This window comes from Ptychodera flava, chromosome 9, assembly GCF_041260155.1.
Source record: "Ptychodera flava strain L36383 chromosome 9, AS_Pfla_20210202, whole genome shotgun sequence".
In the NCBI taxonomy this organism is placed as follows: Eukaryota; Metazoa; Hemichordata; class Enteropneusta; family Ptychoderidae; genus Ptychodera; species Ptychodera flava.
This window is the reverse complement of record NC_091936.1, coordinates 14,613,194-14,639,800: the sequence shown is the minus strand read 5'-3', so window position 1 is coordinate 14,639,800 and position 26,607 is coordinate 14,613,194. Positions and strand designations below refer to the sequence as shown.

General features: G+C 37.8%; 1 protein-coding gene across 1 annotated transcript; it reads right to left on the bottom strand.

The window, feature by feature from the left end:
• Window positions 1-883: 883 nt before the first annotated feature.
• LOC139140095 (probable alpha-ketoglutarate-dependent hypophosphite dioxygenase) lies at window positions 884-17,718 on the bottom strand. Its single transcript, XM_070709113.1, has 6 exons — window positions 17,177-17,718; window positions 15,883-16,056; window positions 15,362-15,512; window positions 11,495-11,680; window positions 8,474-8,525; window positions 884-3,391 (listed from the first exon to the last, which is right to left on the bottom strand). The coding sequence occupies exons 1-6, from the start codon at window positions 17,312-17,314 to the stop codon at window positions 3,253-3,255; spliced, it is 840 nt and encodes a 279-aa protein (XP_070565214.1). The 5' UTR covers window positions 17,315-17,718; the 3' UTR covers window positions 884-3,252.
• Window positions 17,719-26,607: the final 8,889 nt, after the last annotated feature.

Here is a 26,607-nt window from a genome sequence, read left to right as displayed (position 1 = left end):
CCGCCAGACTTTGGAGAAGCCCTTCTGTTTTGGGGAATTGGTGAACCTATACCCTGGGAAATGGGGCGAATCGGCTTAACCCTTTCACCACCATGGTTTTAAATGGGGTGGATCAGCTTAACCCTTTCACCACCATGGTTTTATCCAAACCCATTGTTATCAATGGTGATCTTGGACCTGTTTTAAATGGGGTGAATCAGCTTAACCCTTTCACCACTATGGTTTTATCCAAACCCATCGTTATCAATGGTGATCTTGGACCTGTTCACAGGGAATTGGGGGTGAACGGGTTAAACAATCACGATGCATCCACTTTACAGTGCGAAAAACCTATAGTGCTTTACCACTTCAGAGAAGGACGAAGTAAATAAATTCTTTGTTTTGCATCCTGGGGCTGGGGAACTCTATATTTCTTGCAGAATTGTTCCATTGTACGAGATATTCTGTGACAAAACAAAGCCATGGCCTTTACATCATTCAGCAGTCACGTTACAACCACTGTGCAATGTAGTGATGTAGATATGCTAGATGCATTTAGTTGGAGAACAAGTACTGCGTAATAAAAGCAAATTGATTTTGTATTAAATTGTTTTTTTGTTTTTAACCATTTAAACCCCTACAATTTGGGAATTTTGAGTGGCTGTGAAACCAAGAACTTACTGTTGGCCTAATTCATACCATTAACTGTCACTCTTTGGTATCAACAAACACATGACAGCCCTCCTTGGCAATTATTTACAACAGCAAACAGAAATGTACACAACCTAGAGCGTGAACTAGATATGCACACCAGATACCCAGTACCAGGGTATATGAACTTCTTAAAATGCACCGAGACACATCATGGATAGGAAAACTGCCATTTCAAGGGAAGAGCTGAAACTATGGTGTGTGCACAATTTTTATTTTCCAACAAACATTATCAATTTCACTCTCTCACAGTAAACGTTAAATGTTTGTATAATGAGGAAAATAATAAGTTTTCAATATTCAAAGAGCAATGCATACACACACACACTGACAAAAAAGACTACATAGTCTGCCTCATAGACAGAGCAAATACACATAGCAAGGGCAAGGACGTGCATAGTGAGTTGTTTAAGGTAGAATGCGCCTCAAGGACAGATATTTGGACTCTCCAATTTTTTAACACTTTCCTGGTCTACTGCTTGTGGGGGTTCATTTTACAGTTCTTGAAGCAAGAAAACTTTCCTCCGTCTCAGTTTTTCGAAAATCAAAAATTTTCTTTTCCAGTTGACACAGGGATGGCAGCCATTCTGAATATCAAACATTATTGAATACCGTATCAGATGATTTTTTTCTCCAGTACCAAAGTTTGCATGGTGACTCTTAATAATTCTTATTTCTTATTTTTTATATTTACATTTCTTATATTCTTATTTTTCATTTGGTACTAGAATGGCTGAAAGTTTCACTGACGAAAGTCTTGGTAAAAGTGTAAGTCTAACACTTTTGAGGCACATACTACCTTAAACTGAGTTTTCTTTTGAATGACACAAAACTAGGCATTTAATGCAAAAAACAAGATAACTAACGTAATAACAATCCTACAGGACTATAATATTAACACAGGCTTCGGAGTGGTGACTTAAGAAAAAAGAAAGAAGTAATAAAGAAATGAAATGAAATGCCTGAATTGAAGAAAATTTTAGAATACGTTAGTGATAAGATATACAAACAACATAAACTGTCAAAGATAACCAGTCCATCTACGATATCAAAAAGACAGTGCAAGATAACATTCTGATTCCTTGCAATCACAAATTATTTGAAAGTATTGTACTTCTGTAGAAAACATCTGGTACGGAAATCATGGTTTGCTCCATTTCCTAAGCAACATGTCACATTGATATATTGACACTGAGCTGACCGTTGCCAGGAGACATCTTGCAAATAGGTCACGTTCATGACCCCTACATGACCTGACATCCTGGTATTTTAAAAAGAGTATGGCATTCAAATTCAGCACTTTATTGTTATGCCAGAAAAATGAACTTTTCACATGAAATTGAGTGACGGGGCAGTTCCTCACAGAATTTAAGGAACACGGTTGGCTGTTACATTTTAAATCTGAGCAGCTGATTCACGCTAACAAAATACCAAACAGGCATGACGAAGTCATGAAAGTGGCTTATTTTTAAGTCATATGAGAAGCTAAATAACTTCAGAATTGGTACGTTATCGTGAATGATAGCTTCTAAATTATCAATTAGATGGATCCTGAAACCAGATAAGAGGTATGCAATAGCTTCACTATTGCACAGCATCATTTGGGAATATCATTCCCTGAATCACAGATCGATTCACATTAAAGGTAACTGCATTATCTATGAGCCTATACATTTGATAGTTTTTTTATTCCTGGTTGGTTTCATCTGAATGACAAGAATTGAACAGAATTCACATAGCAAGACCGGAACATTAAAATCAGATCTTCATATCTTTAAGCCTTTTTTTATCACAAGTGTTTGGTCAAGCATCATTGTTTTCAACAGGATGATTGGACCAAATATCGCAAAAACAGCGAAATACTAGTGAACGGGTTGAATCCCACATTCATTACCACTGAATTTATGAACTTAAGTGTCTTGAAGTGAGAGGAGTATGCTAGCCCTGTGATGGGGCAAATTGTATGGAGAAACAAAGAGAATAAATTTCTGATAATACAGTCACAAAGGAACGGATAACAAAATGTGAGGGTTTAAAGCATGCATTGTCCTGCATTTTCAGCAAAACTGATCATATACTGAGCTTCTTATACTATTGCTAAATCTATATTGCATGTATACTTAAACAATACTTTAAAGCAATGAGTAAGAATAGCTCTGTACGCTTATACTATGTAAATGCCTATGAGATTGCGCAGTGAAGACATATATCTTGGTATTTGATAAAATAATGGGTGATTATCTGTGTAGTACTTTTGAATACATGTGTATGTGTATGAAAAAACATACCAGACACTCAATGTTAAACAAATTGCAACGGACTTCTGAATACTCTCTAGCAGATAAAAGTGCATTAAAATATATCTTCCTATTCCGGCTAAAAGTATTATTTGATGTAAATCATTTGAAATTTGTAAAATATTTTTTTAAAGATCATTTTAAGGATTCTGTACACCATTTAAAATTAGGTTTATGATGTTTCTGTCCTCTTCTCGTCTTTACTGTTTTCCAGCCTCATCCATCTCACTTATCTGACACCTATTCGCGTTCCCTCCAGGCTGGATTATATTTTGCCAGCGTCTTCCAGCTCCTTGTACAAGTTCTTGTGATACTCCTCCCTCCTTTTGTGCAGCTCCTTGTCGTCTTTGCAGCTCTTGGCCCAGTAGGTGAGCCCAATGGCTGGTCGCCATCGTACGTCAGATCTGTCATTGAACAGAAACATCAAGAGATCCATTTTATCAGAGATTGGAAACTTGATATTCCTGAAAGGGGCAATAGCTGTTATGTCTGATTACATTATACTTTCCTTATATTTGTCATGTAAAACAGGCACATTTTCTTATTGTTCTCCTGGGGGTATGTTAAATCAAAAGTATAGACCCCTTCTACATGTATATATAATGCATTATGTAGATCACATGATGTTACGTGTAAACAAATGAATTCTAGTCAGGCCTTGTCTGATAAATTTAGTTGTTGACAATAACATTGCTCATTGCACACATACAGGCTGTGTCTAAAATTTGAACACTGAATGTTCTGGCAAGCTTTTTGGGAGCAGAACAAGAAACTACATTTTAAAGACATGAAATAATGGAAAATTACACAATGTGCATCAAAAGTTTACTGCCAATGCAGCTTTACAGAAAGTCCAGTGAGAGAATTCATATAGGCTTTGGAATTCACAGAGGTACAGTGTGTAAGCAATGATGAAAGAATTTTCATTTCTATAAAATCTGGTATTACTCCCAGTTCTTATTTTTTCACACTAGCCCCGAGGCACTGAAACATTCTCATTTTTTCATGCTAGCGCAATGGAGCCTGAGGCACTGAAACATTTTCAATGTTGCCATGGTGACAATTCTACTTCTTTAAAATCAGAAGCAAGCAGTACATGTTGCTTTGGAGACTTAAATGGATGATTACTCTTCATGAAGAATTCAAAGAGAGAAAAAAACCTGAAAGTCATAAGTTATCATCTATTTCACAACAACTCAGGATAGTCTCTGTTGCATAGCAACTAAAGCCCTGGATCTCCAATGAACGGTGGACTGCCAATTGCAGATGACTGCCAAAGGTGGTGAGTGGGTGTAATCTGTCAGGGAGATGATTTACAGGAATGGCCCCGACTTCTCACACAGTAATTTACACTCAGAATGAAAACCGACAGAAGCTCGGTGTATTCGTTTGATGTCTGGGTGCTATAAAAATTTACCGACGCTCATAGCAACAGACGGGTAAAACGATGGTGCCAAGCTTTTACACATTGATGGTTTTTAATTCAAATGTGTTAAAACATTGAGTCAGACTTGTTAGTGTTTCATGACTGCATTTTCAATTACGGTAGAATGTGCCTCAGGGACCGATATAAGGGCCCTCCAATTTTTGCAATACTTTTCAGGTCTTCAGCTTTGTTGGTCACATTTTGAAGCTCTGGATTACATGAAATTTGCACTAGCTTTTTTTTTGTGAAATTAGAACATTTAAGTTTTGCCCACAGAGCCATCAACAGGAATGGCAGCCATTTTGAAATTTAAGTTTCAGTCAAGGTTCGGTAAATTATTTCTCTGGTACCAGATTGCACAATGACCAATACTTTTTATTCTTCTGAAAGAGAATGCTTGAAAGTTTCCCCCGGGGAAAGTTTAAGTACATTTTTTCATTTTAATAGCACATACGCAATCTCACTCTCACTTATGCCGGGTACAATTCAAATCATTCTATGCTAGCATCTGCTCAGGTTCAAAAACAAACACATGCATTTTCAAGACACTATTCCAGAGAGCATTTCCATCAATTGGTATTTAAATCTTCTCTCCTAGGGGGTTAATCCATAAGTTCCACTAATCGTATACAATAATCTAAATACAGGTGTTAATTTCTAAAATATTATAACTACAATGAGGCTATCAACAACTATTTCAAATTTCAATTTCTCATATTTCAAGAGATATCATGGCCAAAAAAACAACTTACCGGTATACTTCAACTTGGTAAAAAAAGATTATTCGTACAATATCTTTTAGGAGCCTTTTTTCTAAATTCATAAATTTGTTGGTGAAATGACCGCTTTTAATTTTAGCATTTCTCAGGATGCACAAAAAACCAACTATTTTTTCGGCCACTGATTCATTACTTCCTCAAAGATTTCCTCAATTTACTCAATGACACACCATGACGCAGTCAGATGTATTTTGAGAATACAGATCTTCAGTTGGCTGCAGCTGTTGTTACTAGACATTTGGCATGATATCAAATCACATCAAAACTGATATCTGTCTACACCAGAATTTCCTCCGGCGTCAAACTCAAGACAATGGAAGACAGATCTTGTTTTGCTTTGACTCTTTAATGTTTTAGTGTTTTCTGACATTTATCAACATTTCAAGCCAGGTTCACAACTGGGTATAAGGCCACTATTACAAACAGAATATCAAAAATCACAAATCCCCGTATAAACAGCCAAGCAATGCATTTTATCAATAGAATGTTTCAAAATATTAAAACTCTTCCAATTGCCATGTAATTTCCAGATTTATCACTTGCTTGCTTTCTCATTGACGTATACACCAAAACAATCAACCATCCCAATGCCCGTTGGGTATCAAGGTTATACACAAGTGCCAAACCTGGATGTTGCGCAGAACTCACAGCGCACACTCGTAATTCTAGCAGAGGGCAGTCTCAGTTACATGCTAATATTACCACAGGGTACACGGGCTTGTTGTTTATTTGTGTCTGTTTGTTTGTGTGTATGTTTGTGTTTGTTTATTTGTTATTTTTAGTAAAATAACAGCGATAGCTGTTTTGTTAATATTTGTCAATAAAGAGCAGTTTATTTGTTTATTTGTTTGTTTATTTATTTATTTGTTTGTTTGTTTGTTTGTTTGTTGATACGTATTTCCGATGGTTAGGGTTAGGGTTAGGCTTAAGTTAGGGTTAGGGTTAGGGTTAGGCTTAAGTTAGGGTTAGGGTTAGGGTTAGGGTTAGGCTTATTCACTCCCTCTATATACTCAGACAAGGGGAGCAAGTGGGATTCCAACATCTGTATTTTCAAGTCAAGAAAAACACACCAAATAAATGCCGGACAATTGAAATATTGGGTTTGTGGCAGCATCATGTCCTGTACTTACCACACATATCCTTTAATTCGATGGAAAGGGCAAAAATCGGCGATATTTAGCATCTTTCTCCTTTGATTCGTACAGTTTGTACGGCAAAACGTAAGTGTCACACTTTGGCGGGTTAGTACGTCAGAGAAATTCAAATCTGACCAATCAGGCAGCTTGTTAGACTCACAGCAGTATACGAGAACGCCAGTTTTCAAGCGACTATACCACAGCAAGATGCAGTCGTGCCTGTGACTAATACGTGTTCGCAGATATCGAGAATGCAGCAAAAAAGGTCGTTGATTCACTGTTCATGACAACGGATCATACTTTAAAATAATAAAGTAACCATTAAAAGATGTAAAAACAATGGGAAACTCGAGTTCCCTTGACAGCAACGTAAGGAAAATGACACGTTTTTCCAGTACTTTCTTGATTCTTTGACCCTGCTCACCCCATCGCCTAAATAGAATAGTCTCACACACGTCTGCCATGGTTTATTTTCATTGACGGCCGCGATTTCTGTTTTCATGTTCTGAACATGCAGTTGCTTTTGTTTGAAGCAATTATCCTTTCATTTGTGAAGCTTTTTTTCCTGGTGACTATTACAATCACTGCTATGTGTTGTTTCACAAGATGTATACGGTTTGATACAGGAATATTGAGTTGCCTTTCCGTGTAGGCAATACGCATGCCATGCCAGTTCACATACACTCAGATCAGCAGCATACTACATGTACATGACGTCTTTGTTTCAAGTTTGGGGTTTTTTTCGACGCTGAAATTTTACCAAAATGTCACTTCTGTATTCAGAGATTGTGTAATCAATACCTTTGGATAAAGTTGATTTGGAAAGCGATAGACACATCCAGAGGAGTTGAAAAAATCGTGCATAAAATTAGCATAAGTTAAGCGACCGTGGCAGAAAAAAATGGGATGCTCGAGCCCCTCCACAGTTTTTACCACCGTTCAGTGTTGCCGAACCGGGGCTTATAGTATACTCGGACGAGTACGGTATTGTTCGTAGTTGGAAGGTTACTGCCCGTAGTTTCCTTTCGATAGCTAGAAAACTATTAGAATTGAACCAATACCAAGAACAACTTTTCCAGCCGCGGAAATTCAACCGTGGCGTGGCGACGGTCTCTCTGCATTTGTTTACTTCCGGGTTTACGCTCATGTTTTTTTTTTCCATTTAGGCTTGTATATCTCACGAACTGATTGGAAATGAGTGCGTTTCGCACAGATGTATAGTTGAAGTACTCTAGTGGAACCTTCTTCTCATAAGACCAACGTGAATGTTGCGGCATACAAAGTTGTCGACGATTCGTAAAGGGAAATGAACATGGCAAAATGCGCCGAAATAAAATCATCCTGGTTCGAGCCCCACAACGGTAACGTCTCCAGTTCGGGCCAAGGCAGGCTAACAAGCTATCTGATTGGTCCGATTTGAATTTCACTGACGTACTAACCCGCCAAAGTGTGACACTTACGTTTTGCCGTACAAACTGTACGAATCAAAGGAGAAAGATGCTAAATATCGCCGATTTTTGCCCTTTCCATCGAATTAAAGGATAGGTGTGATAAGTACAGGACATGATGCTGCCACAAACCCAATATTTCAATTGTCCGGCATTTATTTGGTGTGTTTTTCTTGACTTGAAAATACAGATGTTGGAATCCCACTTGCTCCCCTTGTCTGAGTATATAGAGGGAGTGAATAAGCCTAACCCTAACCCTAACCCTAACCTAACCCTAACCCTAACCTAACCCTAACCCTAACCCTAACCTAACCCTGACCCTAACCCTAACCATCGGTAATTAATATAAACAAACAAACAAACAAATAAATAAATAAATAAACTGCTCTTTATTGACAAATATTAACAAAACAGCTTTTCGCTGTTATTTTATTAAACATAACAAATAAACAAACACAAACACAAACAAACAAACAAACAAACAAACACAGACACAAGTAAACAAGGAGAAAGAGCCCCCTGTGATATTACTGCACTGAGTGACTTGACATCTCAGCGCGTCAATGAATATTTCCATCGCACATCATTTAGAAACCTTCACAATAGAATTTAGGTCCATAATACTTTGTGGAAAATCACAATACTATTCTGGATGTTCTAATAACTATGGCACTCAAACGTTTATTTTTTTTCTAACCTGTTATTGCCAGCTCTGTGTACCATGTATGGATGATGTCCAAGAAGAGTTCCTGAAATGAAGAAACAGAGGAGAAACCAGTCAAATGACAGTGCAGGACAAAGTTCTTGCCTTCCACACACTAAAATTTTCTTCATCAACATCTGTGCAACATACTCTAACTGGACAAAGCTTTTCACCAAGGGGAAATTTTGATTTGTTTTTTGAAACATGCCTCAAATGTCATAAAGGAGGAGAACCCTTGCAAAGATTGACTCAAATTTCAATCAGGGTAATGATACATGCACATGCCAGAATGTTTTCTGGGTCTCCAAACGATACATGTACGTTCATATTACATATTTGTTTTGTAAACACTGTCTATCTTACATTACTCTTTTGGTGTATCTATTGCCTGTACATTAAAAGATTATGTTGCAGTAATATGGCAGACCTGGCTTGAGTTTATCAACAAAATGTCAACAATGCTTATTGTTTATGACAATATTTCTGGGGTTTTTTATGGGAAAGAGAAAATGCGTGTACTAAAATTAGTCTGAGTACTGCTTGGCCACCATTTTGTACAAGCTGTAATTTATCTTCCTTTAGGAAATAAGCTTTCTGGTGCGGAGACTGTAGGTCTGCCTTGCATGACTCAATTTTATCATCATAAATATGGCAGCTTTATCTGATTAGTTTGCAATTTATTTCCTACTAATTTTCTCCACTTTGAGCTGTTTGATGTAAAACCCAATTATGTACCTGTACGTGCGTGTGAAACATTTTGAGAACAGTATGAAAATTCATAAAGGAAAGCACACACGAGATAATAGTCCCCTTCAAATTTATGAACCCTTCACAAAGCTCTTCATGAGCTGAAGACCCTGACAGCGTTCAGACTACAACATCAGCTTTGCCCACTAATTGACAGCAAAAAAAGGGTATTTTTACTCAAATTAAGTGATGCTGAGTAATTCTTTCAAGGTAGTTGGTCTTAATTAATGAGACATAAATCAAAAAGACAGACCAATAGACGCCCCGGTGAATATGACACATTCAGTAATAACAGCTGAATATCATTTTTGACCTGAAGCCATATTTTCATTATGAAATTTCATGATCTGTGAACAAAAGCTGAAATTAAGTGTCTTCAGTGTCTTATGCTCATGAAAGGAATTTTCAAAATATCATTCTAAATGAACGACATGCACATCATTGTAAAATCTGTATCTTCCAAACATTCTGTGCTGATATTTTCACCGTGAGTAGGTTCTCTGAAATACCTGTGCAATATGTTTGACCATTTAACATGATTATCAAAAACCTGCACAAGGTTCTGCGCTGGACATTTTTCTACCAACAGTCAAGGGCAGCTTGCATGAATATTCATGTTGATGAAAATGATTCATGACAGAAGGGATCAAACATTCTTCTAAAGAAAAAAAACAAACATCTAAATGTGGATGTTTAAATAGGTAAACTCAGTTAAAACTTTTCAATTTAAACTGGTGAAAGACTGATGCCTGGTGCAAGGGCTAGGCTTGAATGGTTGCTCTCTAAGTGTCATTCCTAAGAACTGTGATGAAGCCCAAGATGTGGAGCATTTAAATATTTCACAAATTCTTATTCAACACAATACTTCGGAACATTACAGTTGTGTTTAATACCTGAATTCAGAAGGTTCAATAGGTGAATCTATACACTTTGAAGAGGTGGGGTGAAAGGGCTCCCTCATGAGGTAACATGGAATTGTCTTTAGTGACTTCCTAGACTTTAGCAAGGTCAAGGACAGGTCATGTAGTAGTGTACAGATAAATTATTCAGACATAAAAGAGGTTCTGTGACACAACGTGAAAATTAAACCCTTGTCAGACTAGCCAGGTCAACTGGGAGCTACATGTAACAATCACAGGGCACACATCCATGAGATGTCACATCTTATTTTCAGTGGTAGCGAGGCGGGTAATTGTAGCTCACAATTTTTGTTGAAATAAATGCTGAACTGTTGATCTAAAGGATTTCCTGCAACGATCTGGATCAGCATCGATATCAAGTGCCATTACATACGATCAAAACCCTGAAATTTTGCCATTTTTCGGTATCAGAAGTTTCAACACATCCAATAAAGACTCTGGACATTAAAATGATCATGAATACAGTTTCTGTTCCTTGCGAAAGGCAATAGACGTAATGCATCTGTTGCCTATCAAGATGGCAATATGTAGTCTCAAGTACGGTAACCTTTGACTGTTTTTGCATCAGAGCTAAATGTACATGTACAAGCACTGAAACAGCAAGGTTACTGGAAGAGCACATACAACACAAACTTTACAGTACAATGAACCAATATTCAGCAATGAATGTAGCACTGATGAAAAGGGAAGCTGATTAAAAAAAACCTAGCTGCTAGCTGCTAGTTATTTTTTTCCTTTTCTATCAATATTTTTAGCTTCAATTAAGTTGCAAAATGAGTGAACTTTACTCCACTACCATTTCTACCTCCGACTAATTTTGTCCAATTTTAGGATGAGCTACAACTCTGTTAATGTCACAACATTCCTGAATAGAACACTTTTGCTTATGTTGATGCAATGACCTACTCACTCCGTCTTGAAGTAGTCATCACTACACAGGTACATCAAGTGACGGCTGTTATGGTACATGTAGTATGCGCCTCGAAATTGAAAGAATGAAACTTTTGCTCAAACTTTCATGAAGAAATATTTCAACCATTCTCTTTAAAATCAAGAATGAAATTGGGGTTACCGCATCAATTTTGGTACTAGAGAAACAAATAACCCAAGATTTATCAATATTTGAAATTCAAAATGGCCACCATCCCTGTGTTAATTCTATGAAAAAAAATAAAATTTTTGATTTTCAAAAAACTAAGACAGAGATAAGTTTTCCTACACCAAGAGCTTTGAACCTCACAAGTGGTAGATCAGAAAAGAATTATAAAATTTTGAGAGTCAAAGTATCTGTCCCTGAGGTGCATTTTACCTTAAAATGCAAATCTATCACCTTAAAACTTGACTTTACCTTTCTTAGCATCAGCCTTGACTTCAGTGTCTTTCATTTCCTGGGTGAACTCAGTCAACTCCTGGCTGAAGCCCAGCATATCAGTCTTCTCGTGTTCAATCAGGCCCTGTTTTTGTGACTTTGGGACGTAAAACATGCAACCATTCTCTTCATCAGCATCATCCAGGGCTAGCCAGAAGGTAAGACCTGCCACAGAAATACAGCAATACGTATCAAATTCATTTGACAATAGCCTGAAGGATTTGATTAGAAAAGTTTACAAGTTTACAATTAAAAGCACTAAACCCATAAATGCACGATTTGCTCATCTCAGCTGTTTCCACACACATCTACCAGTACTATAACAATGAACCTCAAAAGTGTACAACTTTTGTTAATTTTTCTCAATGAAACCTTCAACCATTATCTTACCAAATCAAGAAAAAAATTCAGGGGTCACCATGCAAATTTTGGCATTGGAGAAACAAATTACCTAACATTTATTGATATTTGATATTAAAAATGGCTGTCATCCCTGGGAAATATAGCATTTTTGATTTTCGAAAAACTAACATGTTGATAATGTTTATTACTTCAGGGGCTTCAGAATGAGCTCCAACATGCCGTAGATCAAAAAAGGAATTGTAAAAATCTGAGTCTGGAGCATTCTCCCTTAAACAAAGACATTTTGTGGCTAGGTTCGAAAGCATGTATGAAGCAAACTAACTGTAGTGCCCTATAACATCCTAAAACAATTCAGAATAATATTTATGTGAAACTAACATTACCAAAATATCACCCAAGCTCCATTGATGTTACCAAGACAGCAGTTAGTCAAATTTCCATATTTTACTGTGGTAAATTTTTTTATTAATTCCACTGGAAAAAAGTTCAAAGCTGATGCATTCTCTTCTTTGGAATATAAGTGACAAAAATTTTTCAACCTTATTCCAAACATAAAGTGTAAATGTCTTCTCGAAACATATGATATACAGTTCATGTATTCTTCCCTATATGCAAAAAGTTTTATTACCTACATTGTATGTATATATGTAGGTATAGTACAGTTATCATGACAGATAAACTGTCTTGTTAATTTTGACTTCCATGGTTTACTCTGCAAGTCCCTTACCTCAACATAGCATAAGCAATGGAGTTACCACATACAGAGATAATGTCACAAAATTTGAGTTCACACATACATGTAGATGATGTCACAAAATTTGAGTTCACACATACAGAGACGATGTCACAAAATTTGAGTACACACAATACAGAGATGATGTCACAAAATTTGATATTCACTCATTCACTTCTTTCAATAACCATTGGCCAGAACATTGAGCCATCTTTTCCATATGTCCTTAGCTAGAAATCAAGCTTACTGTGTGATGCCATAATGACTACACCACTCTTCCAGAGTAAAATTTTATCTTTGAGAGTAAATCCTATTTTAGGGCATACAGTGGAAACAAAGGGATTCACCAATGACCTACTTCTTGCTAGAGGGCGCCCTAACCAAGGGTTACATCTCAGTACTGGCAGTGGAACACAAAGTGAAAGCATAGACCCTGGAAACATATCTAATGAAATAAGTGAATTATTTGATATGAAACATTAATGCTAGCCTCTTTGTAATATGATCATGATAATGGAGGACTTGTGGAATACAACAACAATGGACTCAACTGTTATATGGACTGTAATAACATTTTGAAATGGACAAGATCTTGGTTACATGTATTTACTTTATACGCTCATACCTTTAGCTGTACCTGTTAAGCAACAGTTTTCCATTTCTGAACTTTTTCATTGTGTTCTCATGTTTAACAAGATGAGTTTTTAAGATGAGAAAAGTGTTTTGTTGACTGTTCATGATCTTTATTTAACTGACGAAACAGAATTTTATTGCCTACAACACTGACAGAGTAAAGTAGGTTGTGAAAGTCCAATGCATGACCTTTGAACTTTGCAGAAATTTGAATGTTACCATTGAGTTGGCCATGAAAACCTTCACAACATATGAACAAATAATGCTGAACATAGTGCTAGAAACAGCATACCTCTTTGTCACTCATCAGAGGCTTTTGTTTATGACAGTGGTATGACTGCTTTGCATGTTGCTTTGTTCTCAATACATACAACTTCCATTTATTATAACTGTAAATCAGAAACTTTGGCAAAATTTTACTGAAAAATTTAGTTGAAAATTAAAACTGCCATAAAATTAGCTGCCAATACTTTCAAGTTGATTTATTCTAGGTTGTTAATTTTTGCCAGAATTCATGCTTGTTTGATAACATTGTAAAATTTAGTGTATGTCTCAAATCAATAATCAATAATTTGCAATGACGAGGCATTCAATGCCTAATAGGAAAACCTTACTTGCCAACTTGTTGCCTTGTCAAGAAATTCAAGGATCAATTCAGTATCTCCCCCACCCCTTACAAAACAAGTCATCGTTGATGACACAGTCCCCACTTGTTAATGGGTATTTTGATTACAGGGCCTCAGAGAGGATAGAGTCCTCTTCATTAGGTCTGTGATAAAAATACTTTTGAATGAATTCGCTTGATACATGTCTGAGTTATGGTTCAGGACATGAAAAAATTGTAACAAAATGGTCGCACAGTGGCCATATTGGATTGCATCACAAAACAAATTGATGTGCATACCTATGACATAGGTCAATGTCCTTGTTCCAACTTTGAATAAAATCGGTTGAGATATGCCTGAGTTATGGCTTTGTACATGAAAAAATCGTAATAAAATGGCCGCCTGGCGGCCATATTGGATCGTATCACAAAACAGATTGATGTGCATATGTATGACATAGGTCAATGTCCTTGTACCAACTTTGAATAAAATCGATTGAGATATGCCTGAGTTATGGCTCTGTACATGAAAAAATCGTAATAAAATGGCCGCCTGGCGGCCATATTGGATCGTATCACAAAACAAATTGACGTGCATATCTATGACATTGGTCGATGTCCTTGTACCAACTTTGAATAAAACCGGTTGGAACATGCCTGAGTTATGCCTCTGTACATGAAAAAATCGTAATAAAATGGCCGGCTGGCGGCCATATTGGATCGTATCACAAAACAAATTGACGTGCATATCTATGACATTGGTCGATATCCTTGTACTAACTTTGAATAAATCGGTTGGAACATGCCTGAGTTATGGCTCTGTACATGAAAAAATCGTAATAAAATGGCCGCCTGGCGGCCATATTGGATCGTATCACAAAACAAATTGACGTGCATCTGTATGACATATGAAGTAATCCTTGTACCAAGTTTGGATGAAATCACTCCAGGCATCTCAGAGATATCTGCGTGAACGGACAGACGGACGGAGGCACGCACGCACGGACGCACGCACGGACATGACCAACCTATAAGTCCCCCCGGACAGTGTCCGTGGGGACTAAAAAGATAAAGATACATGTCAAAACCTCCTGACTTTCTAAAAGTGTATATTGCATTTTACATAACTTCCAAGAGTCAAATAAGGAATTTCTAGTTCAGTTCTACACGCACAGGCACATACTGTATATTTCAGATTTATACCGATACCTATGCATGCAGTATATCAATATTTTCTTGCATAAAAGCAGATAATTGTGTCTGTGGCACATCTGACTGCTTTACAGGATACAGATTACACTTTGGTTTATACCAATTGCTGTGTGATTTAACCTGTGAGCTAGCTAACAACTACACGCAGCAGTAAAACCCTTTCATTCGTAAATGTTGGTATAACACCACTGCTTAAAATGGGGAGGTTGGACCTATGCACAGGGAAATGGGTGTGAAAGTGTTACTCTGATATTGCTGTAAAAACAGTATAAAAGCAGATGTAAAAATATGCTGTGAGTACCTCTCTCATGCATGAAGTATTTGCCATCTTGATGCGGAGGCGTTGCCTTGGCTCCTGGTGGCTTGGAAAAGAACTGCACATTGTTAGCTTCACACTCCATTCCAAGGAGTACGTCAGCAAGGCCGTTGAACGCTGGTGATTCTGCAAGATCCTGAGTGGAAGTAGAGAGAACATTAAAACAAAACATGACAATGTCCTTCTTAGACGTCATTGAAAATTGCAATTTTATTTTCAGTGTTTAATTTTATCCCTGTAAACGTATGGTCTGAAACAATGCATATGGGAGAAGGTAGGACTTGCGGTATTGGTACACTTATACGATCTTCGTATTCACAGACATCCAAATATAAACATGTCATATGACATGATATTTTGAAGGATAAGTTTTCACGAAACAACAAAAAAAATATTTAATATCTATTTTGCAAAACAATTCAGCAGATATAAAAGGCTAACACAACAGCAGGTCTAAGTTCATGCAACCACGCACAGTTTGACATCATACGGCATTGGTAGCTTACCTTGAAGAACGCATCATGTTCCAGCATCTTTTCCAGTCTTATGATTGTGTTTTCGTTTCCTTTCTCTTCATAGAAGTACAGATTGGATGGTATTGTGGGTATGACATCCCGCCTGTATCGTGCCAGCTCACGATCAATGGCGGACACTTCATCCTCTGACAGGAAGTCAACCAACTAGAAACAGAAGATAAATAAACTACTGTGGCGGTTTTGCACTTTGCATCAAAATCACAAAAATATTGCTGTTACACCAATACAAAATATAGAACAAATTCAAAAAGTTAAATCGCATTTCCACCAATAACATGAAAAACAAAAGATATCCCAAATTTTTAATGAAATGGCTGTATATAAATGGAAAGGAACAAACATTTTTTCTATTAATATCACACCTTATACCATAACAAATTATCGCATTCTTAAGGTAAAGAATCACCTCCCTATAAAGTTATAAAGGTTATTTCTTTAGAGTTGTCAGAGGCCGGATGATTCAAATCCATGACATGCATCAGTTTCTGTAGTATAGAACCTCGCCTCTGTCTTCTAGCCTACATCCATACTATACGAAGGCCAAATGATGGAGTCAAGGTTTTAGACTACAGTTTCTGTGGCCAGGTGCTATACATGTATTTTAAATCCCCCACCCCATCATAACAGATCATGTGATTCTCATGTGACACAATTTTGCATTCTGGTTTATTTCACTTTGCCTCTAGGAACATGTTATAATTTCAAAAATATAAGAAAAATTCAGAATTTTAGGAATCAAACCGTCTATTTGAATTGCTCGATAAATAACCTTCTCTCTGATATCTTGAATTGTGTTGATATAGGTACACCCAGCAGGCGAGTAGGTCCTCTCGTTTTTCACTGATTCACTGTTCAGTCTTTCATAAATATACAGTATATCACATGACCATAGAGGTATAGCTAGCACAACTTATCAATATGATGAACAAAATCATGTGTAAATCTATGTAAAATTTCGTACCCCTTTTGTAGTTCCATATATATTATGTATATAACAAGGGTATTTTTATATATACACGAAAGCCAACAGTGTTTAAAATCTGTACACTATTACATGTATTAGGCATCTGATTCTGACCTGTGTTAGTTGGTGCGCAACACCTTCATAATATTTACGACAAACTTCACAGTTGATCACTGCATGTTCCGTCACCTCACAGAACCAGGGAATGAGGTCCTTAGCCCGGGGTCACAGTTAGAGACAACTACAAGTATATGTCTGTTTGCACTCGAAACGATTGAAAAAAAACACGAGCACACCAACCTTCACATAACCTTTGTCGTCGAAGAATTGTTTTTCCTTGTTTTCGTCGATTCGTTCGCTGTACTTCGGCCACACCGAGACGGCCCCTTCCCCAGTCTTCAGCTTCTTAGAAACCTGTGACGTCTCCTCTTTTTCCATGACTGTGTACTGTGTAGGTTTTGGGGAAGAAAACCCGCAATATCAGAGTGAAACTAGAGAAAACGCACGTACGCAGCACAACTCCGATCAGGTGCTGTCACACTCTGAACTTTACTGTATGTGTCACATGACACGTCTATTGTGCCAGCTGGCGGGTCATGCGACTGCCAAGGGTCATGTAGATGATGTACTTAGCTCGCTCGATCCCTGCTGATCGCTCTGTGAGTTTACAAGATTTCAAGATGCGGGACCGACAAGCTTCAATTTCCACTGCTTTCCACACGTTTCCGATAAAAGTTGTAATCGTATCTACAAAGTACCTCCTGCGAAACCGCGCGAACAAGTATTCGGACTGCAAGCATCGACGCACAGTGAATCTTCCACATAAAGCGTGCGCCACCAACGTCATCACTGGCAGAACCCGATTGCAATATCGCAGCGCGCAAGAAACACGACGCAGTATTTATTCTGGACCGCGGGCGCGGGCCGTAGTTGCGGGTTCTTACATCATTTTTGCGTCACAACGCCGTGAAAGCATATAATTGAAGTTCGGATTTTTCAACCACCAAAGCAATATTCAAAGTTTCAATATACATAAATGACATAACTTTTAGTTCTGCTTATCAACACAATTTCTGTATCATTCGCTCTTCTGTATCGTCTGATCTCTCATTCACTAGGCCTCGCTCGCATGCGTTCCACCTGTTGACGTCACTCCGCGGTCGAGAATAGTTTTTTTTTATTTTCAGTCACAATTATGAGGCAGATCAAAACCCTGAAATGGTACCCCGGGCGAAGTACGATTAAGAGTCCCCATCTTTCTCTGGTAAAAGAGGTGTTTTAATAGGTACTGTGTTGTTTTGATAGTAGGGAACTCAACTGCCAGTGGTTTATTCAATTCATCATCGCAATCATCATTCATGGATGCCGTTATCGTTTCGCCAAGGTTTTTTGGTTGTGCCACCAAAAATGACAAGCTGCCAAGCTCGACCTCTTCCGAAAGAATACGATGACACTCATGGCTTAAAGAATATGTTGTGTGCTGTGTAGTATACATTTCGTGCATATTTGTCACTGAATGAAAATAAATGGTAACGTGCGTCGTCAAGAAGGTACGCATATTAGCACTCTGTGTGATGCCTTAGGGACCATCTCAGATTGTCGCAGAAGTTCAAAAAACGAAATTAATTCGTTTTACGAGGGGAGGGGGTTTGACCTCCATTCATAGTGAACTTCACTTTCGCACTTTTATTTTGTGATTACAAGTTCTCTTTTCATTATGTGTAAAAATATACAAAACCTGCACTCTCTTACCAACAAATCTTGCTGTAATTTTTTCCAACTCATACATGTCAAGCTATGGTTAGTACTCAAATCTGACCGATTATTTGCTTGACCATGTAACTTGGTCAAGGGATACATATTCTTCAGAAGTGATATCAAAATGCTACATTAGCTCTCAGGCAGACATCAACATTTCGCACCTTTTAACTTTCGTTTAGGGGAGGGGGAGGGGTTTTTGACGTAAGGCTGCGTTCACAAGTAACGATTAGGGGGCTGGCCGGAATCGCTTGAAATCTTATTTATTTTGAGATCCCCCCTCAATACCCTAAAAAAATTTCAATTCCCCCTCTATATGATAAAATTTTTCAAGTCCCCAAACTATCACAAGCCCGTATATCAGTAAAGGATGTGCATGCAGAAAAAATAAAAACGTATCGCGCCATTCCCCTCGCAGATGTTCAGCACTGCTTGATATTAGCAGTCATATTTCTAGGCATGTTCTTAAATTGATTCATTTTAAACGCATCAGTGAACGTCTTGAATTTATCAGTCTAAGTGAACTTGAGTTAATCCAACTCTGGCCAGGTCAATTGCTCCTGCCGAAGAGCACACAAAATGACGACCATGAGAGAGTAGGCAAATTGTGAATTCTGGCCAATTGTCATATCGTAAAAAAACTGAGCACAGTGACCTACTAAAATTTGTTTCAAAAGTACAAGATATATATCAATAGATGCTACTCAAAATTAATAATACTGGAAGGTTAAAATATTCCATCAAATAAGTGTTTTAATCTCTGAAATTTGGGTGTAATAATGGCAAATTTGGTTAAAAAATAAATAATTCAATTTAGTCACATATAGTCTTTACTGTTCAAAGTTTACTTTTGTATTTTTTTATGATGAGAATGTGAAAATTTAGAAAATCAAGTTATGGTGACCCTATCCTTTTGTCTTTAATATTTGATTATTCTCATATGCCAGAATTCAAAAATCCTCGATAACTTATACACTTAAGTCTCCTGGTCTTCAATGTGATGCTTTCTGGCCTGATCTTGTGTACAAGTATGTTTTACTGTCATGAGCGTCATTGGCCCAAACTCTTCTTCAACTACCATGTACATCAGAGTCAGAGCTATCTCTATAACTGCTCAGGTATGCAGTGACAGTGACACTGCAGTAGCAGGGCGGTACCTGATAGTGACACTACCCGTAGGGAGTAGCTCCAGTATTAACTTTGATAATTTCGACAATATTTTTGTTCAGTTTACACAACTGTGTTTTACTCCCTACAGCATGTTGAACTGTCCAGTATTCAGCTGCTAACACAGCCTGTGTAAGTGTACATGCATTTGTATCATTGACAAATGACTGTCAGTCTGGACTCTAAATAAATTATCACCAAATACATATTTATATATACAGGCTTTGTCTACAAACTGAATATTGTGTGTTTGAGCATGCTGTAGGGAAACAGCAAGAAACTGTTGTTGATATATTGCACAGAAATATTGCAAAAATCATCAACAGTTGCAGCTTCTGCCCTGTTACTAGGCTCCAGTTTGATTTTTTACGACCAATCTACATGTTTAGATTTTTTCAAGATAAAAGTTATGAAATGTGACAAAATGGTTCTACATTTTGATAAAGAATTACAAACAACAATTGGATGACATAAAAATGGTATTCATTTTTCATTGAATTACCTACAAAAACTTGGAATTGGAAAATGTACCACGTAAAAGGGAACCAAACAGTTTCCAGTCCCCCCTACTCAGGCAGAGCAAAATTTTCAAGTCCCCCCTCTTCTACCCCCCAAAATTTTCGAATTCTCCCCTGAATTCCTCCAGCCCCCTAACCGTTTTTGTGAACGTAGCCTAAACGAAGGAATTTCGTTTCTTGAACTTATGTGATAATCTGAGACGGTCCCTTACACAGACAATAGACACAGTTGACTGAGATGAGATGTATTGTATAGAAACCCCCTTACGCCAATTTTATATCGGTCGAACGTGGATCGACGCTTAACGTCTGTTCAAACACATACGTATAGAACGATCAAGCATACTGAATACATTGCCATTCATCCGTCTGTATCGTGTTTTTACGGTTTCTTGTCATGGCAATGTCTCGTCTTGCTCAGAAAATAGTTTACCGCTGCCCTTTCGTATAGCCAGAAACGTAATGCCATGAACGTACATTGACAAGGTAAAATGATATGTTTATGTTTATTGGTCTCCTCAACTCCGTTTTATAGATCCTTTCCCATATTCATCTCCGCAGTGCGAGTTCCTTTTAAACTCACGGTTCAATATTGCTTGACAATTTGTTTTACTTCAACATTACTATATGCTTTACGAAAACCGGATGTCGAACACGTTCATTGCGGTCCTGTTGTTTGTTTTCTGCATTTTTACTACTTTCGCTTTTACAGCCTCAATACTAGGAATTGCATTCGATGTGTGTTTACTTAGAATTGCCGTTATTGATTTCGTGTGCAATACGGATTCGATTTCCCATAATGTTTTTATGATTTGAAAGTATTGTAATAATTGGTTCTACGCATGTATGCGACCACTTGTGGTAAACCGCCCGTCTTTACACTGACAAGAGAGCGCGCAGGAGTAACTATAGGTATCGCGTATATTTGAACACGATTGGAACTAATTTGGGATAATTGGATGGTGAAGTAATGTCGATTTAATCTACAAATGTAATCTCATCTGCTTTTCTCTTTACATTACGCTTGTTTTTATGAGTAATTAGCGACATTGCAACATTCAGCTGTATGGCACCTAACACTTTTGAAAATTGTCAAAATATGAAAATCCAATTATCCCAAATTAGTTCCAATCGTGTTTATATTTGAAATCGCCAATTAGGTCATCCGCACATTCACTCATCGCAGGAAGGCACAATTATATTCTACAGGTCTAATGACTTTTAGTAAAACAGAAAGTTGCACCGCTAGCGATATAGCATAGTAAGATAAAAGTGATAACTATAAATGAGTAGGTTTCTCTAACTAGTTTTTCAAGTCAAAGAACGACGGTTTACGGTATTTTGGCGAAGAAGCGATGTTCACAAAGATAGAATATTTAATATACTCCTCGAATTAAGATATTTGTAAAATGCATGGTGATCATATAAATAAACCAGCGAATGAACCGGTCCAATCTTACATTACTAGACTGTATTTTGACATAAACACTGCACTGAAATGCTCAATTTTTTCAAATTAAGTGCCGCGACTTTTCTACCCTTTCTTAACTTGAGAACCGAACACTGAGACTTTCGTTGTGTATGTCGATGTTCTCGAAATAGAGACAAAGTTTAGAATATTGGTTTTAGGGAAGAAGTGGACACAAACTTTCAAATAAATGTTATCCTTTACATGGTTTACAAAAATTACATAGACTTACAAAAAAATTTTAATAGCGATCATTTAAATATGCGTCGTACTAAGTCTTGTAGATGTCGAGCTAAGGCCAAGAAAAATAAAAAGTTCGTTTCTCATCCTCACGCGCGTCAATCAGACCCACAACGTCAACCTTTTTTCTGCTCATCAGGAAATAATGAAAAAAAAATCACAAAAATACGCGACGATAGTGCATAACACAGTGCTGTATAAAACAGAACTGTAAACTAAATAACGGACACTAACATTCCATTCAGAACTGTACACATATGTCACTGTCATATTAAGCTGCATGTGCATTGCTGTACTAAAAGTCAAACCGCAGAACTGTTGCTGTACACTAAAGCAACACTGCTGTGTATTTATATCGGCGTGCATTCCTATGTCGTTTGCGTGGTTTTTTGCACGTTCTTGTTGGTTGAAGAATAAAAAAACGAGAAGAAAAAATAACCCGCGTCACTGCATCATTTTGGAATATGTCTAGGATGAGAAACAAACTTTTTATTTTTCTTGGCCTAATGTAATTTGATTGCTGCATACGTCGACACAGCTACGGCATATGCTTAACTTCAGAAATGCTTTTTGTTTCAAAATGGCTTCGGACATTGCTTTCTGACATTTGTTCCATCCAGAGAATAAACAGCAACATTTTCGGAAAAAGGTATTAACATTAAGTTATACTATTTCTTATACGAAGCATTGGTGTCAGGTTTGAGTAAGTCAGTACTTCTTGACACCCAAAGTTGCTAACAAATTTTAAAGACCACGCGTCAGTTCTCTTCGTATGAGAAATGTTTGTTCCCTTTGTTGTGTCCATTTTGAGCATTGACTACCAAACCAAATACCACCTTGATAATACAGTCCGGTTTATACGTCAAGACATGACCATATCATTTTAATTGCTGGACTGTAAAGTTAATACATACATGGCTCGTTACGTCCATTTTCAAAAAATACATTGGCTTGAGAGTTTTTTTCCAACATTGGCTGCGTTTTGTTCACCACATATACACGATTCTATTTATCCAGAATTTTCCACTCAAACATCAGAGGAGTCAAATATTATCGACACGATATGCAAAACCTTCTATCTATCTATCTATCTATCTATCTATCTATCTATCTATCTATCTATCTATCTATCTATCTATCTATCTATCTATCTATCTAGTATCTATCTAGTATCTATCTATCTATCTATCTATCTATCTATCTATCTATCTATTTGTCTGGTCCGTCCGTCCGTCTGGTCCGCCCGTCTGTCTGTCAATCTATCTGTCTGTCTCGTCTGTCTATATATCTATCTTAGATGCTTGCTATCCAATTGTCAGTGTGTCCGTCTTTATTTGTCTACCCCTCCATATGTCTATCGATAGTTTTTACATTCCATCCGCCAATGTCATCGTCTGTCTGTCTGTCTGTCTCTGTCTGTCTGTCTGTCTGTCTGTCTGTCTGTCTGTCTGTCTCTCTCTCTCTCTCTCTCTCTCTCTCTCTCTCTCTCTCTCTCTCTCTCTCTCTCTCTCTCTCTCTCTCTCTCTCTCTCTCTCTCTCGTATTCATACGTCTGATGAGTAATTAGGCAACGGAAAGTAAATATATGTGCATCTTCGTTTACTCCCCTTCATTTTTCCAGAAACCGTCGAAATTGGCAGATTTCTATGCAGACTCCTTGTTAGATTTTGCCAGAAGGAATTACTCAGGTGATGAAGCTAGTTGTCTTAACCTATTGACCGTTTAAAAATAAGAATAACACATGTTATGTGATCCAGCTGTACGAACATCGCATATCGCTGGACGTAGAATGCGGGGTTGAAATTTGGTTATGAAAGGAGTACGGTAGAACACTGAGAATATATGCAGCTTGATCAAAATCAGAGCGAACTAACTCGATGAATTTTGATATTGTCAGGTCAAGTCACCATCATGGATGATGTTGTTGGCGATATCCGTGCTAAATTGGAAGAGAAGGGAATGTTTGACGACTCACTGCTAAATTTCCACAGTGATGTAAGTATTGTATCATGATGCCGGTTGACCATTTTCTAAACGAGCGTTTCAAATTGACACCGTGACATACAGAGAACACGTCGACCAATTGGAGTTACTCTGCACACATACACTTATCTGTGATAATGATCATGATAACCATCATGCTGATTAAACACGCCATGTACTCAGTGAATGGATAAATGCATACGTAATGGAATTCTAAAAATAAAGTTGATTTTTTGCAGCTCGCAGCTTTTGACTACGTGTGTGAAGATGTGAAGACCTCTAAGTGGTCCCTGACTTCAAAGTGTCCCCGTAGTTGTAATTGAACTGAAATTTTACGCAGTCCAGGGATTTTTCCATTCCTATATTTGCATAAAGTTGTTAAACTTTGTAACATTGCCAATACTAATCTGTTATTTTGGTCCTTTTTGATATATGCGCTCACTTTTATTACTTTTTCAAATTCCGATGCATTTTACACTGCGAACCAGCCCAAACTGCGCGTCCAATTTTTCACCTGGTTAGGGTGTCTCATATTAGCATCATGGGAGATTGCGCTGCACACGGCACGGTCGAGACCAGCGACCCACCGATCACTGTATGGATATGCGGATGTCCATATGGCCTAGCAGTTTACTGAGTGAGTACCAGCTCAAAAACAGTCATTAATTTCAATCTTGTTGCTCGACGTTATATTTCATACTCGCATACAGCGTTCTGCTTACTGGGTAGCTCTGCATGGCAGGGCTGTGTGTTACCGGCGTTATACGGCCTCCCACCACATGTGTTGGGAGGTCGTATAACGCCGCGCCGCTAACACACAGCCCTGCAATGGACATGCAGAGCTATTAATACTGGGTAGTTTTGTTTATGCTACGTTCCGACCATGGTTCCGACGTTTTGTTCCGTAGACTTTTACGGAACAGAACATCGGAACGTAGCATAAACTACACTTATACAAACTATCCAGTAAACAGAACGCCTGTGTGCGAGTGCTGATAGTCTTCGTCCAAAATCAAATTACACTGTGAACTTACACAGAAACATCGCACAATGAATGATGGCCCTGCGTACGATGCTGTGTGTTTTCGGCGTTATATAATGCAGAGCTAGAACTGCTGTACCTCTCTCGGGGGAGGGGGGAGTACTTGTTCAGAGAAGTGGTAGAGGTGTGCGGCCGCAGGTATAAAACCCAGGGCCCATTTTAGACCTAAAATCTCGTTGTTTTAGGACCCCATTTTAGACCTTTATGACCTTTGACCCAGGTCAACAGTCATAGCGTCAACATTTTTTAAACGGAAAAAGCAAGTATTTGCCCCGGCAAAGCCTACCACTGTAAGCTTATACTGCGTTTAGAGTTATTTTGTTGCTGGCCAAGCCATGATTCCGAAAAATCATGAGGAAATACTAACAAATTTTGTGAAATAAAATACCAAATTTTGGTCCAGCTTCTGCAAATTATCAGTTATCTGCAGTTACAGTCTGAGTGGTGTTTTTTTAAAATTACAATTCACAACAAACCTCGCTGTTTGTCTGTAAAGCAATACTACTTCATATGGCCATGGTCGACCTGAATAATACTAGGAGCAGTAGAGCCACTTTGTTTGGGTATTTTCTATTTGGCAAAAATCTGCCATATGTAGAGTTCTGACAAATCAGTGACAATGTTTTAAAACAAAGTCCATATTTACTTTAAGCCAGGGGGTCTCTGTAATGGTTCCCCTGCCACAGAAAAGATATCCATGCTTATTGAGTGCAGCTCAGAACCCTGCTAGCGAGATGGGAACAGACTGTTGAAATTTGTTCTTGTGTGGCACTCAAACTTCAACCCCATTTTAGACCATGGTTTACAGTGGAATTGACCCCCACCCCATTTGGGACGAAATTGCTGAAATACCCACCCCATTGGGCGGCGCATATACATATTGGCAAGTAATAGAAGTGACGCCCCCCCCCCCCCCCCGACTGCTCTTTGCCAACTTAGATTTTTTTACCTGTCTGTGGTATTTTGGGGAAAGGGTTTTTAACACAGTTTGTCAGTATATTTTTGATGATACTTGAAAGAATAGAAATATACTCCAACATCCGACCCTGGCCCACTAAGCCCCAAGGCTGTATCATGCACGCACAGGAAAGCAAATTTAGCACTTTGAGGCAGCCATATTGTCTAGTTTCCATGTGTTGAGTTTGTACTCTACATGCCTTGACATTGATTTCATTGTAACTTAGGTCATTTCACATCATTGGTACAACGTACATTTCAGTGACTTTGAATGACAAAGTTCTTTTACGTCAAGGACTGTGTCATCAGTCTTAACTGATGTCTAGCTGTAAATTCAAGCTGACAATCTAAACTGAATACAATATGATTGTGCTCATGGAATTTGTGTTCATACACTTTTGTAATATATTGTGGTTTCAGTCGGATTTGAACTCACAACGTATAGCACCAGTCACCAGCTAGCGCAGAAGCCATAGATGAAAGCCTCATGTGTGTTCAGCACACAATTTGAGTCTTTACGGTTACACCTATAGTGTACTCATTTATGTATTTTGTTATGTCTCCATTTCAATACTTACCGTAGTCATAATTTTACATAT